Source organism: Phyllobates terribilis, unplaced genomic scaffold (assembly GCF_046119375.1).
Source record: "Phyllobates terribilis strain yellow unplaced genomic scaffold, ASM4611937v1 Scaffold_8__6_contigs__length_399053987, whole genome shotgun sequence".
In the NCBI taxonomy this organism is placed as follows: Eukaryota; Metazoa; Chordata; class Amphibia; order Anura; family Dendrobatidae; genus Phyllobates; species Phyllobates terribilis.
In genome coordinates, this window is record NW_027362768.1 from 322,794,639 (window position 1) to 322,810,007 (window position 15,369).

At 42.1% G+C, this 15,369-nt stretch overlaps 1 protein-coding gene across 1 annotated transcript in view; it reads right to left on the minus strand.

Annotated features, from left to right (window-relative positions):
- DNAH12 (dynein axonemal heavy chain 12) overlaps positions 1 to 15,369 on the minus strand; it is a 161,508-nt gene that overhangs the window by 40,135 nt on the left and 106,004 nt on the right. The window contains exons 45-57 of the mRNA XM_073644615.1: positions 14,799 to 14,993; positions 14,572 to 14,705; positions 13,845 to 14,007; positions 13,607 to 13,687; positions 11,830 to 12,006; positions 11,625 to 11,756; positions 9,843 to 9,932; positions 9,626 to 9,766; positions 9,299 to 9,540; positions 7,901 to 8,048; positions 7,423 to 7,568; positions 7,098 to 7,312; positions 5,384 to 5,576 (exon numbers count right to left, since the gene is read on the minus strand). Coding sequence (XP_073500716.1) covers positions 5,384 to 5,576; positions 7,098 to 7,312; positions 7,423 to 7,568; positions 7,901 to 8,048; positions 9,299 to 9,540; positions 9,626 to 9,766; positions 9,843 to 9,932; positions 11,625 to 11,756; positions 11,830 to 12,006; positions 13,607 to 13,687; positions 13,845 to 14,007; positions 14,572 to 14,705; positions 14,799 to 14,993 — 2,057 coding nt within the window. The remainder of the gene's footprint in view (positions 1 to 5,383; positions 5,577 to 7,097; positions 7,313 to 7,422; positions 7,569 to 7,900; positions 8,049 to 9,298; positions 9,541 to 9,625; positions 9,767 to 9,842; positions 9,933 to 11,624; positions 11,757 to 11,829; positions 12,007 to 13,606; positions 13,688 to 13,844; positions 14,008 to 14,571; positions 14,706 to 14,798; positions 14,994 to 15,369) is intronic.

The following is a 15,369-nucleotide window of genomic DNA, read 5'->3' on the forward strand; positions in this document are numbered from 1 at the left end:
GTCAAATAGCCCTTACACAGCCTGGAGGTGTGTTTGGGGTCATTGTCCTGTTGAAAAATAAATGATGGTCCAACTAAACACAAACCGGATGGAATAGCATGCCGCTGCATGATGCTGTGGTAGCCATGCTGGTTCAGTATGCCTTCAATTTTGAATAAATCCCCAACAGTGTCACCAGCAAAGCCCCCCACACCATCACACCTCCTCCTCCATGCTTCACAGTGGGAACCAGGCATGTAGAGTCCATCCGTTCACCTTTTCTGCGTCGCGCAAAGACACGGTGGTTGGAACCAAAGATCTCAAATTTGGACTCATCAGACCAAAGCACAGATTTCCCATTGTCTAATGTCCATTCCTTGTGTTCTTTAGCCCAAACAAGTCTCTTCTGCTTGTTGCCTGTCCTTAGCAGTGGTTTCCTAGCAGCTATTTTACCATGAAGGCCTGCTGCACAAAGTCTCCTCTTAACAGTTGTTGTAGAGATGTGTCTGCTGCTAGAACTCTGTGTGGCATTGACCTGGTCTCTAATCTGAGCTGCTGTTAACCTGTGATTTCTGAGGCTGGTGACTCGGATAAACTTATCCTCAGAAGCAGAGGTGACTCTTGGTCTTCCTTTCCTGGGGCGGTCCTCATGTGAGCCAGTTTCTTTGTTGCGCTTGATGGTTTTTGCAACTGCACTTGGGGACACTTTCAAAGTATGCCCAATTTTTCAGACTGACAGACCTTTATTTCTTGAAGTAATGATGGCCACTCGTTTTTCTTTATTTAGCTGCTTTTTTCTTGCCATAATACAAATTCTCACAGTCTATTCAGTAGGACTATCAGTTGTGTATCCACCTGACTTCTGCACAACACAACTGATGGTCCCAACCCCATTTATAAGGTAAGAAATCCCACTTATTAACCACTTCGCGCCAGAGCCTGTTTTTGCCTTCGTGACCGGGCCAATTTTTTCAATTCTGACCACTGTCACTTTATGAAGTAATTACTCTGGAACGCTTCAACGTATTCCTCTGATTCTGAGATTGTTTTTTCGTGACATATTGTACTTCATGATAGTGGTAAAATTTCTTTGATATCACTTGCGTTTATTTGTGAAAAAATTAGAAATTTGGCGAAAATTTTGAAAATTTTGCAATTTTCAAACTTTGAATTTTCATGCCCTTAAATCAGAGAGATGTGTCACACAAAATAGTTAATAAATAACATTTCACACATGTCTACTTTACATCAGCACAATTTTGGAGCCCAAATTTTTTTTTGTTAGGGAGCTATAAGGGTTAAAACTTGACCAGCGATTTCTCATTTTTCCAACAAAATTTACAAAAACATTTTTTTAGGGACCACATCATATTTGAAGTCACTTTGACAGAAAATACCCAAAAGTGACACCATTCTAAAAACTGCACCCCTCAAGGTGCTCAAAACCACATTCAAGAACTTTATTAACCCTTCAGGTGCTTCACAGGAATTTTTGGAATGTGGAAGAAAAAAATTAACATTTAACTTTTTTCACTTTTTTTTTTTATTTTCGCAGGGGTAACAGGAAAAAATGGACCCCAAATTTTTTTGTGCAATTTCTCTTGAGCGCGATGATACCCCATATGTGAGAGAAAACCACTGTTTGGGCGCACTGCAGGGTTCGGTAGGGAAGGAGCGCCATTAGTCCTTTTGAATGTAAAATTTGTTTGAATAATTAGCAGACGCCATGTTGCGTTTGGAGAACCCCTGATGTGCCTAAACAGTGGAAACCCCCCACAAGTGACAGCATTTTGTAAACTAGACCCCTCTGGGAACTTATCTAGATGTGTGGTGAGCACATTGGGAGACATAATAAACAAATCAGTAGCAGGTGAAGAATTGGTTTTATTTATTTTTTACGCCGTTCCTCGTGTGGTATAAGTGATGAGATTACTTTATTCTTCGGGTCGGTGCGATTACAGAGATACCAGATTTATATCGGGTTTTTACGACTGACAGCTGTCACACACTAAAAGACGCTTTTTTTTGCAAAATCTAGTTTTTGCATCGCCATATTTTGAGAGCTATAATTTTTCCATATTTCGGCCGACAGGGTCATGTGACAGCTTGTTATTTGCAGGACGAGTTGACATTTTTATTGGTACCATTTTTGGGTACGTGACATTTTTTGATCGCTTTATATTCCGTTTTTTGGGAGGTAAAATTAACAAAAACCAACAATTCAGGAATTTTTTTTTGATTTTTTTTATGCCATTCTGCGTGTGGTAAAAGTGATAAGGCAGCATTATTCTTTGGGTCAGTACGTTTACAGCGATACTACACTTACTGTATATTTTTTATGTTTTGGCACTTTTACACAATAAAACAATTTTATAGAAAAAATATTTTTTTTGTATCACTTTATTCTGAGCGCTATAACTTTTTTATTTTTCGGCTGATGGAGCTGTATGGTGGCTTTTTTTTTGCGGAACAAGATGACGTTTTCAGTGGTTCCATTTTTATTTCCATTTTGCTTTTTGATCGCATTTTTTTCCACTTTTTGTTTGGCAATATGAGGAAAAAGCATAGTTTTTTGCTCCGTTTTTTATTTATTTTTATTACGGTGTGCAAAGAAGGAGTTATTTAGCGTGACAGTTTTATAGCTCGGGTTGTTTCGGACGCGGCGATACCAAATATGTGTACTTTTTTTGTTTTTGCATAAATATACGGATTTATTGGTTTAATATTTTATTTATTTATTTTGTGATTTTTTTTTTTAACAGTTTGAAAACATTTTTTTTACTTTTTTTTTACATTTTTACTTAGTCCCTGTATGGGACATTAATTTTTATTTTTCTGATCACTGATCTCATCCAATGTAATAGACATATATTACATTGGATGAGACCACTGCTGACAGTTTCACACTGTGTCTCCTGCTGGACTCAGCTTGCAGGCTGAGCCTAGCAGGACACCATATATGGCAGATCTGGAGGCGGTCATGTGACCTCCAGCTGCCATAACAACGCAGGTCCTGGAAGGTATCAGGGGTCGTCGCAGAGGTAAGTAGACGACCCCCTCTCTTCCTGCTGTCTTCTATATGCCGCGATCACTATAAATCGCGGCATATAGAAGAAAGCAAAGGGTTAACATCACTGGGACCTGATCCAATCAGGTCCCGATGATGTTCTCTGTCAGAGCTATCGCTCTGCACCGTACCCGCAGCGCTTGCAGGACCCTCGGGGTCCTGAGCGCTGCGGGACCACCCACCGTTTTTAAACGTCGGCGCTGCACAGAGCCCAGGCAGCGCCGACGTTTATCTACAGTGGGTGGTCGGGAAGCGGTTAAACCTGACAGGGCACACCTGTGAAGTGAAAACCATTTCCGGTGACTACCTCTTGAAGCTCATCAAGAGAATGCCAAGAGTGTGCAAAGCAGTCATCAAAGCAAAAGGTGGCTACTTTGAAGAACCTAGAATATAAGACATATTTTCAGTTGTTTCACAATTTTTTGTTAAGTATATAATTCCACATGTGTTAATTCATAGTTTTGATGCCTTCAGTGTGAATGTACAATTTTCAAAGTCATGAAAATACAGAAAAATCTTTAAATGAGAAGGTGTGTCCAAACTTTTGGTCTGTACTGTATATATATATATATATATATATATATATATATATATATATATATAAAACAAACTATTTATGTCAGGCAGCTAGTTTTCATCTTCATATGCAGTCCTGTTGAATCTGACGTTCATGAGTGTCCAGCCTCATCAGGGCATACTTGGGAGATTCGAAGAATGAAATTGAACCCAGAGCCATCACTCTCAATTTAGTGGGATAAATCACAGACTACTGTATTCCTCAATATCCAGGAACAAGGATCCTCTGTGTTGAACTTCAACGGAAAAGTCTGGAAATATTGAAATCTTTTGTTCACCAAGCTGGATATCTTGCTTCTCCTGTGCCTTCCTTAGTATAATGTCTCTGTCTTTATAGTGGAGAACTGTAATTAGGATAGGTCTGGGGGGGCCTACCCACCGGCCCAGGTCTTGAAGGGACTCTGTGTGCCCTCTCCATGGTTAACAGAGGAGGAAAGACCTCTTTTCCAAATGTATCTAGGATACACTTTTCAAAAAAACTGTCAGGGTCTCCCCGTTCCACCTTTTCCGGGACACCAACTAGTCTTATCTTATTACATCTCAGGTGATTTTTCCAGGTAGTTGCTTTAGCAAACAGTGCCATCATGGCCTGTGTATGGTTCTGAACATCTCTGCGGACAGGGGGAAGAGAGTCCTCCAACTCACTGACTCTGCCCGCATCTGCCGCGGCGCGTTAAGGTCCCTTCTGTACATCATGACGGATTATGGAGATGGTTTCTTGGATATTGCCCACCAGGCCTGCCAGGGTAGTTAGAGTATATTTATTGACTGTGGTGAGGACATCCATCAATGAGGGAGCTTCCCTTGTGAGGAGCACTTTTATTTCTCATAGGAGAGTTGGACATTACAGGAGATTCCTGTGAATGCGCGACCGTTTCATGGGAACCATCATCTTCCTCTTCCTATGCTAGGGGGGAGTATCTAGATCCTGTTGCGGACGTTCTCTGAGGCCCTTGCAGGATTGATCCCGACTTCTGCCTACTGGGGGTCATGGTCAGTGTTTTATGAGCTTCCCTGCTACATCCCATCCAATATCTATCTGCTTGTTACCGCAAGACATGCAGGTGTCATCTTGGGAGTATGTTTGCTGCTCTCCCTCATCTTCCCCAGCTTCTTGCTGCTTCTCATGGTCCCTTCACATCCCCAAGCCTTAAGTTTACAGTACCAGGGGTTCAAGATATTCACCTAGGGGCCTAGGACAGAGGACTATAATATATTTTATTATTTTAACCCCTACTTGACCCACAATGATACCAAAAAAATGGCAGGCGGATGGCTGTGATTTTGCAGGGTTCATGAGCATTGAATCTCAAAAATTTTAGTACCTCCAGAATCAAAGTTTTCAGGAAAGCTGTAATGGATTGGATTTGTTTTGGATTAATCTTTTCATCTCTAGTCATTTCAGAATATCTTGAGCCAAGGTGTTTACACAAAATTTTGGAAAAGTGCCAACAATTTTGTCCAGTGCATTTTTGGGATTTTGTGTGAATTTATGTCCAGTTTGACTTTTTGTCTCAGTTTTTTTTTGTGTCGTTCCAATACACACAAAGGAAATAAACATGTTTATAACAAAATGTGAAATTACAATAATTTTCTGGGAGAAATACTTCATTTTCTGGAACAATTTCAAGGGTGCCAACCCTTTTGGCCATGCATGTATTGTTATTACACAGGGGCCCTCTTCGGCCTGTCCCCGCCAGTGTTAAAAGGAGACAGAATTACTAAAAACGCATTTACAGGAATGCAGCAAAGACCACTAACCTCTCTTTTGCTACTACGATGCCAAGTAACTGATCTTCTAGTCCCTCGGGGGTGATCATAAAGTTTAGCAGGGACACTTTTGTTGCTAACTCAGGTAGATAATGTGGATTTCTGAGTTTCGTTGTGATATAAAATCTAAAGTCTCCAGAATATTCGATAATTGTTTCTCCGAGTCTGATACAGTCCATGCCGCCTGTTAATACAAAAGGATTTCATTATACGACGGGCGTAAAGTGGAATCAAACATGAAGACTTTAGAAAATATATTTATTATTGGGGACAGAGAAAAAGAAGCTCTTGAATCCCCACAATAATCATACACCAGCGGTAATTTTTGTACATTGCTCATATTGTTAAATGGGTAAAATTGCATGTAAAAATAAGTAACTCTGCAACCTGCCCATTATTAAAAATGGTTGCGCTCCTAAAGACAACACAAGACAATCCCTTTAGCACAATATATCTAATATTTTACATGCTTCACCGACAAGTGGGGTCTCAAGTGGGGTGACAAGAATGTCACTGCTGTAATGTTTGTAGACAGGAACATCTAATGATAAGATGTGGATTACCTTCATCTGTTCCAAGGAGGCAGAAATAGAGAGAATGGTGACAATAAAAAAAGTGATTAAAACATATAAGAGAAGTGGATGAAGAATCAATGTCAAATTTTTTTTCTATAACTAATTTTAAAAGGGCTTTTTTTCAGAAAGACAACCCCAATTAGGGCCTATGGGCATCATAGAAGCATTTACCTTTCTATAAGGGCAGAGTTAGACGGCAGTATAAATCGGACCGAGATTGCAACGCAATGCGCGGACTGGCCGGCGGCTCTCCCTACCCGAGCGTGACAGCTTCATGTATTTCTCTGGGTCAGGAGAGGCACCGTCCATTCTGAGCACAGCATTCCAATCTCAGTCCAATTTATACAGCTGTCGGACTGGCCGGCGGCTCTCCCAACCCGAGCATGACAGCTTCATGTATTTATCTGGGTCACGAGAGTCGCCGGTCAGTCCGTGCACTGCATTCCGATCTCGCTCTGATTTATACAGCTGTCGGACTGGCTGGCGGCTATCGCTACCCATGCGTGACTGCTTCATGTAATTCTTTGTGAACGGAGAGCCGCCGGCCAGTCTGAGAACAGCGTTCCGATCTAAGTCCGATTTACACAGCTGTCGGACTGGTGGCTATCCCAACCTGAGTGTGACAGCTTTATGCATTTCTTTGGATTACGTGAGCTGCCGGCCAGTCCGAGTACTGTGTATCTATCTCACTCCGATTTATCCAGCCGTCAGACTGGCCAGCGGCTATCCCCACCTGAGTGTGATTGCTTCATGTATTTCTCTGGGTCACGAGAGCCGCTGGCCAGTCCATGCACTGTGTTCCGATCTTGCTCCAATTTATACAGCCGTTGGACTGGCCAGCGGATCTCCCGACCTGAGCGTGACTCCTTCATGTATTCCTTTTGGTCAGGAGAGCCGCCGGCCAGTCCGAGCACTGCCTTCCAATCTTGCTCCGATTTATACAGCCGTCTGACTGCACTCTAATGGAGAGTGGACAACGGCTAACAAACAAAAGCCCTTGTTTGGGAGGACTGGAGCCTCTTATATGTCACGTAGATGACCACACATATAAGTGGCCACCATACTCCCTGCAGTGAGCACTAACATTACAAAGTGACCACTTTCATACAATGAGAAATTGTCGCACGTGCCTTGTTTAAACGTTTGCTTTAACAGTAAAGGCTCCAGCGACGGATCCAAATCTTCTCCCACGTTTTCCAATAAAAGTGGCGTTCCGAACTGTATGCAGTTTTCCAGGGTTCGCATGTAGTCCGAATCTGTCAATTTGATGACACTTAGTTGATTGTCTTTCTCTGAATTCTTAATCCACTTGTTAGCTTGGCCCTGAGGGTCGATCATTAAAGGCCTGCAGAAAAGAGACAAAGGGGGCATTCATCTTGGTTTTATTCTTCTTCTAAACTTGACAACATTGAAAAACTAAGATCAATCATTTGTTAAAAGCGACACAATACTGACCAGCGTCTTGAGTTGCTGACAATGACGCCGTTATCCACCGAGAAGCTGTCAGTCGGTAATCCGGCGATATTCCAGGCTCTGATTTTGATCGGGTCACCAAGAGTCTTACTCAATGAAAAGTCATCGGAGCACGGAATATTTTTACTCTAAAAAAAATAAAAATATTGCCTTTAACTTACTGGGATTTTTCAGGATTGGGTTTTTTATGCTTTGCATGACGCCTCGCAGCCACAGCCCCCAGTATTTCTTGACAGGCTGCAGGTGTGATGTTAGAACTACAGCATATGTGACCGCTGCAGCCAATCACCGGGCTCAGCAGTGATGTCAAGTTAGTTGGCACAAGACAGATGATTGGCTCATCTTGCTGCTAAGACTAAAGTGATGAACTTTTGGATTGTTTTTTTTCTGCGATTCTGTTGAGACCAAAGTAAATGTACAGTATAGCACAAAAACAAAGAAATAACCCCGGTACATTCACCTTGCACAGCTTGCTCCATTCTCTGGTACATTCCTGTCTGAAGCCGGCAGTGAAAGCTCCCAGGTAGGCAATGACACCGGCGGATACCAGGACGTCTCCGGTTAGATTATCATACATGTTTTGAAGTGAATCGGCAGCATTGGACCATCTGATGATTGACGCAACAAAAGAAAAAAAAGAAAAATACAACATCCAACATCCATAAAGATGAACAGAGGAGAAACAAGTAATATAATGGCAATGACGACAGGACCACAAAAATTATGTTTAGAATTTATAGGTTAGATTTCTATGTGGCAGAACTGGTAAAATATAAATAGATAATTAAATTTTTTTTTCCCGTTCAACCCATTTTCCAGCTGCAAATTTTTTATATGCTGTACTCATCCTCCCTGGGTCCAGCGTTGAGTCTCCGCCTCTGCTCCCAAAGCCTGTTATTGTCTGCAGTACTGACATGATGTCAAAAATGCTGCAGCCAATAAATGAGCTGCTTGGGTTGATGGCAAAAGCCGCTGAACTCACTGATTGGCTGCAGCGCTGCCAACGTGATGTCATGGCTGGATCTGGGGATGGTGAGTAAAACACAGCTAAGTGACAGGGGTTTTCCAAAACCGGAAAATCCCTTTGGGAAAGAGGTGAAGCCCAAGCTGTTTGGCAGCTGCTCCTCTCCCTGGCATTAGAGCTGGCAGCTGTTGTGCAAAAGCTCCTTAACATGTATGGAAAAGAGTTGGAAAGTCAATCGCTGAAGCTTTACATCTTAAGGCAGTTTGTCATTGGTTTTTCACACCAAACTATGGGAATAAAGTATAATGTACTCGTCTGAATTCGTCCTGAGGGTCTCTGCGTTAAATGAGATTTTATTTTTGCAGGCTTCCCGCAGATGTCACCACATGCATCGTAATGGTGAAGTGCCAATTAATTCTGCAAAAAGAATCAGCATCACAATTTATAAACGGGAAAAGTCCACGTTGCGTAGATGAGGTTTCTTAAAGTGTTAGTCCCCTCCAAAATATACAAGTTATCCTTGGGATCACTGAAGATCCATCCGATCAATGCTCTGGAGCTGGAGCATGAGGCTCTGCAGCCCCATTTTGGATGGAGTGGAGGTGCGCACGCTTGGACCCTGCTCGATTCTTTGTCTATGGGATTGCTGAGTACAAAACTTGACTATTTAAGGCAAGAAAGGAGCAGAATTCGAGCATGCTCACCTCCGCTCTAATGAAAAGCCCCGTTCTCGGGAACCTTTGGTTCATGGGAGATCTCAGTGGTTGGATCATCTAGTTTTCCTCTACAGGATAGGGGATAAATTGTTTCTTGGGAACAATATTTACTGCACAAAACTGCAAGCATATGCATGATGTGCAGGGAACCTAAAAAGGTCACTTTAAGAAGACGAACCTGTGTTTTTCTCCACCTAGCCCTCCTATCAGCTTCTCTGCCCGTTCTAGTTTCTTAGCGCACAGATCTACTTGGAACTCCAGTCGAACTTTCTCCTCTGTTTTTTCCCGAAATGTCTCCTGGAGTGCAGCGAGTCGATCTTCCACTTCTTTCAGTTCTGCCCTCTTCTGGTTGAGTACTGACATTGTTTCAGCCAGTGACTGCTGGGCCTCTGCTAGACGAGCTTTCTTGGGTGCGACAACCTAGAACATGGCATATGATAAGAAAAGGGAACATGAAGAAACCGTAAGAGGTGCAAATCCGACGCGCCAAATTATCAGCCGGTACCTTTGCGACTCTGTCATAGACCTCCATAGCAAGAATCCATCGGCACAATCCTTCTGCTGCGGAAGACGCTTTCACTACTTTGGCCGGATCAAAGTCGGGATTGGTGATATATTCACTGCGGATCTTCTGCATCACTGACACCTGCAAGAAATAAAAACTTTACATACGGAGCAGGTATCGTCTTTGTTACTAAAAAAAAAAATTCTTCTTTACTTACCGGAATATTATCTTTGTCGTATTCCCGCAGGTCTTTGAGAAAGTTCATGTCTCCCAGAACTTTTTTACTTGGTCCCCAATAATCAAGTATCTACAAAATATTAATAATTATAAAAAAAAAAATCTAAAATCACAATATACAGTACAGACCAAAAGTTTGGACACACCTTCTCATTTAAAGATTTTTCTGTATTTTCATGACTATGAAAATTGTACATTCACACTGAAGGCATCAAAACTATGAATTAACCCATGTGGAATTATATACTTAACAAAAAAGTGTGAAATAACTGAAAATATGTCTTATATTCCAGGTTCTTCAAAGTAGCCACCTTTTGCTTTGATGACTGCTTTGCACACTCTTGGCATTCTCTTGATGAGCTTCAAGAGGTAGTCACCGGAAATGGTTTTCACTTCACAGGTGTGCCCTGTCAGGTTTAATAAGTGGGATTTCTTGCCTTATAAATGGGGTTGGGACCATCAGTTGTGTTGTGCAGAAGTCAGGTGGATACACAGCTGATAGTCCTACTGAATAGACTGTTAGAATTTGTATTATGGCAAGAAAAAAGCAGCTAAGTAAAGAAAAACGAGTGGCCATCATTACTTTAAGAAATGAAGGTCAGTTAGTCCGAAAAATTGGGAAAACTTTGAAAGTATCCCCAAGTGCAGTTGCAAAAACCATCAAGCGCTACAAAGAAACTGGCTCACATGAGGACCACCCCAGGAAAGGAAGACCAAGAGTCACCTCTGCTTCTGAGGATAAGTTTATCCGAGTCACCAGCCTCAGAAATCGCAGGTTAACAGCAGCTCAGATTAGAGACCAGGTCAATGCCACACAGAGTTCTAGCAGCAGACACATCTCTACAACAACTGTTAAGAGGAGACTTTGTGCAGCAGGCCTTCATGGTAAAATAGCTGCTAGGAAACCACTGCTAAGGACAGGCAACAAGCAGAAGAGACTTGTTTGGGCTAAAGAACACAAGGAATGGACATTAGACCAGTGGAAATCTGTGCTTTGGTCTGATGAGTCCAAATTTGAGATCTTTGGTTCCAGCCACCGTGTCTTTGTGCGACGCAGAAAAGGTGAACGGATGGACTCTACATGCCTGGCTCCCACCGTGAAGCATGGAGGAGGAGGTGTGATGGTGCTTTGCTGGTGACACTGTTGGGGATTTATTCAAAATTGAAGGCATACTGAACCAGCATGGCTACCACAGCATCTTGCAGCGGCACGCTATTCCATCCGGTTTGCGTTTAGTTGGACCATCATTTATTTTTCAACAGGACAATGACCCCAAACACACCTCAAGGCTGTGTAAGGGCTATTTGACCAAGAAGGAGAGTGATGGGGTGCTACGCCAGATGACCTGGCCTCCACAGTCACCAGACCTGAACCCAATCAAGATGGTTTGGGGTGAGCTGGACCACAGAGTGAAGGCAAAAGGGCCAACAAGTGCTAAGCATCTCTGGGAACTCCTTCAAGATTGTTGGAAGACCATTTCCGGTGACTACCTCTTGAAGCTCATCAAGAGAATGCCAAGAATGTGCAAAGCAGTCATCAAAGCAAAAGGTGGCTACTTTGAAGAACCTAGAATATAAGACATATTTTCAGTAGTTTCACACTTTTTTGTTAAGTATATAATTCCACATATGTTAATTCATAGTTTTGATGCCTTCAGTGTGAATGTACAATTTTCATAGTCATGAAAATACAGAACATTTTTTAAATGAGAAGGTGTGTCCAAACTTTTGGTCTGTACTGTATATATAGGAAGGCAATTACCTTCTGTCCCGTCCCTGCCGGGTCATTAATCCTCTCTGGTTTAACTTCTTTCATGACGCAAATAGCGGCCATGACGAGCTTCACCCCCGATGGAGGATTCTTCATGGTTTTTACAATGGTGATATCTGCTGGCTGTATAGATAGTAATTATCAGTCTACATTGCTATGATAGAAGCAGATAAAGTGGCATCTCTGCAAATCTTACTTTCAGAGTGTCCAGGGCAGACATGGCCGCCTCCAAGGCAGGAATGGCTTCTGCCAATTCACTTTCACATTCGTTTTTTAGCACTTGGGCCTCGGTGGCTTTTTGGGTGGCCACTTCTTCATCTGCTCGGACCACTTTACTTTTTGCTTCCACCTCTGCGGACTCTTTTTCTATGATCTACAAAGATAAGACAAGTTGTAAAGATAGTTCAGACTTTCCAATCATAAAACGTAACACGCAAGCTCCAATTTTTTCTCCTACCCATCAAGCATTAAAGAAAGGAAAGCACTCGGATGACTTCTGACTGCTGTCCATTTTTTTCACAGATCCATAGATTGTGAATGAGTGATTTTGGATAAAAATTGGACATGTCTCTCTTTTGTTTTGCAATCGATCCACAAAAACCCACGGACCTTTGAACAGCCCCATAGACTACAAAGGAAATGTGTTCTCTTTGTGAAAACCACAGACAGAAAGCTATGTGAAAAATGGACGCCTGAAGGTCCTAATGTGTATGGAGTTACATTACTGATCTATTAACATGTCTAGGACCAGTGCTGGGGTAGACCAAACCTTTGGCCATCTTGTAAAGTTTGGCACTGTGGAACATGACATGCTCACACTTTAATAAGTGTAATTTTCTTCACGGCATCTAAGGAGTGCAGTGGTCATTCTTGTATTATTGTTGGGATATCCATCCTACCACTGACCACCACCATCCACCATAATTTTTCTGATGCGTATTAGATGAGAAGAGTTGGTGCAAATTCATTTGCGGGATATGATCAGTAACCTGTGGCCATCAGAAGCCCTGAGAAATGCTTCCTAGAAGGGTCCGACAGCGACTTGTCTTTATCGTCCCTTTAACCATTCCTGTCAACCATTATGGTCTGGTTGGCAAGAATCTTAAGGATATGAGAACGTTTATTTAACACATCTCTGTCAATCTTTGTATTACCAGTCCCGGCCATACCTGCTCACTGTCACCTTTAGGGTTGGGGTCACGCAACCGTTTTCTCTCCATCCAAGAAAGACAGTGTGATTATTCTGATCAGACTCTCATCAGTTTTTCTCGGAGTTGGAGAGACAAAAACTTTTTTCTCCATTCTGACAACCTGTCATCTGAGTGGGGTCCGATCTTTTTTATGAACCCATAGATTTGCATTGCCGATTTAGATCTGACACAAAATCAGATATGTCACCGATTTATTCCTTGGATCACTTGGTCCAAGGAAATAATTGGACATGTGACTGGCCCCATAGAATAACATGGGTACGAGTGCTATCCATGAAAACCACGGAGAGCACTCGTCCGATCTCATCGGAGCCCTTACACCCAGAAACATGTCAGCCCGCTTACATTTCAAATTTACTAATAACAACTAAAAGTTCAGATAAAAGACTCCTTTATAAAGTTTTATCCCTGGTTATACCTACAATGTGACGATATGTCCGAAGCTCATGAAAGCACGGCGTACAAGCACTTATTTGGCACATGGTTCTAGGTCCCAGCTTGGTGCATATAACTCCATGTTTGTACCTCGCCCTTATAATGATCAACTTTCTTATAAAAAATTGTGATCACTAAAAATGTTACATTTTCTAAACTGAGCATTACAATTGTCCTGCATCTTTGCTCGCATCAAAATGATATTCTCAAGACAATGGTTTCCAATTCTAGCAAATAATCCGTGTAACAATTAAAAATTAAAATATCATAAAAGCCTGTGTTATTCTATTCTGCATCACTAATGTCCACTGTGAATATCACAATCACCTTCATCATATTTGCATTTTCAATTTTGGCCTCTTCCAGTTTGGGCTGCAGGTCGACCAACTCTTTCTTCATTTCTCCAACCTAAGGAAAGCATAGTGATGAATAAATGATAAGTCAGAGACTGGAGAGATATATATTGTTTTACCTTGATGTTACAGGCACTTTACTGTTAGTCGTATTGGAAAAATAATCAGTCTTGCTGAAAAATGTTAGGGGTGTAAGTCACCCTAATACCAACCTGAGACTCGGCGAACGCCAGCTTGTCCAGCCCATTTGTGTATCTCTTTTTTGCTTTCATCACGGTGTCTCGCTTCTGTGATAGGAGCTGGCGGAAAGCAGCGATCAGCTCTAGGTAAGACGTTGGCGTGACATAATTGTGTCTTCCCAATTCTCTCAAAAACCTGAATATGGTAAAATAAAAACATTCATACGGTAGTAAAACCATTCATTTTACTTTCTATATAGAAGTTTTAGTTGCGTTTGTCACACACTGCAGAAATTGCTGCCGGCGTGAATCGCTTGCACCAGTTTCCAGATGATTTTCGCAGTATACAGCGATACAATAAGATGTGGTTTTGGTAAGGTGACCTGATTCCCCCTTGTAGCTGCTCCATTACACAGCTGGAATGGTGCCGGCACCGAAGGGGAGTATAAGGGCACAGCCAGACAGCCATATAACACAAAGGATGATTTCATCGCAATGCTCGGACTGGCTGTCGGCTATCCTCACCTGAGCATGACAGCTGCATAGAAATACATGCTGGGTCAGAATAGCCGCCAGCCAGTCACTGTGATATGATGTGATGTCACTGTCAATGTTATACAGCTGTCTGACTACTCTCTAAATGTTATTATTTTACAAGAAGGAAAAATGAGGCTTGAGTAGTGGACCATCCCTTTTAAGTGTTTTCTACTTTCAGAATTATATTTTTACAGATCTGCAATACAAGAAATAGATGAATTACTTGTCTGACAACACTATGGCAGATGTGTGGAAGTATTTACAGATGGGAACCACTTCCTGGTGCTCAGTATTGGAGAGTTCAAGGGTTTCCAGAAACTTTACGGCCACCCTCTCGAGGGCGTCCTCTGGCCATGGCTGTAAGAGAAGAAAACAATCATCAGTCAATAATGAGAGAAGAACTGAATCTCTAACAGTCTATAGATGCCGCCGAGCAGTCTCTAAACTCACCTGGAACCAATCAATAGTGCAGCAGTTGATAAGTGACGGGAACTGTCGGAGGCGGTTACGAAAAGCATCGCCAATTGGGCTGAAAGCCACCACAATGTGCAGGTTTTCCTTGCAGCGGTTCACAAAAAAGGCAAAAAGAGCCAAAGGGCTGAGCTCCACGTTTTTATTTCCAGCTTGGGCGGCAGAACGAACCCCCTGTAATAATCAATATAATCCGGGATAATGGAGGGATGTAATGAGGAACAGTCAACTTTTCTGCTTTTTAATTACAGGAACATTTTTTTGCATTATTTTTTCAGAATTTATAGAATTTAATATAAAAAATAACCTGCATTTTTGCAAATTTTTCAGGAGGCCTGACAAGTGCACCCTGCCTCTCTCTACTATGTTGTTAGGTTTTTTTCGTCCTGATTAGGAGTGCACTAGAGAAGAAGCTGGGCTGACAAGTAATGCCTGATTAGCCTGATGATGCCCCCAGCCGGCTTCTCCCCACACAACTTAGAGGTTGCCCACTACTTTAGCATTGATGGCCTATCGTTAGGATAAGTCATCAATGTCTGATTGGTCAGGG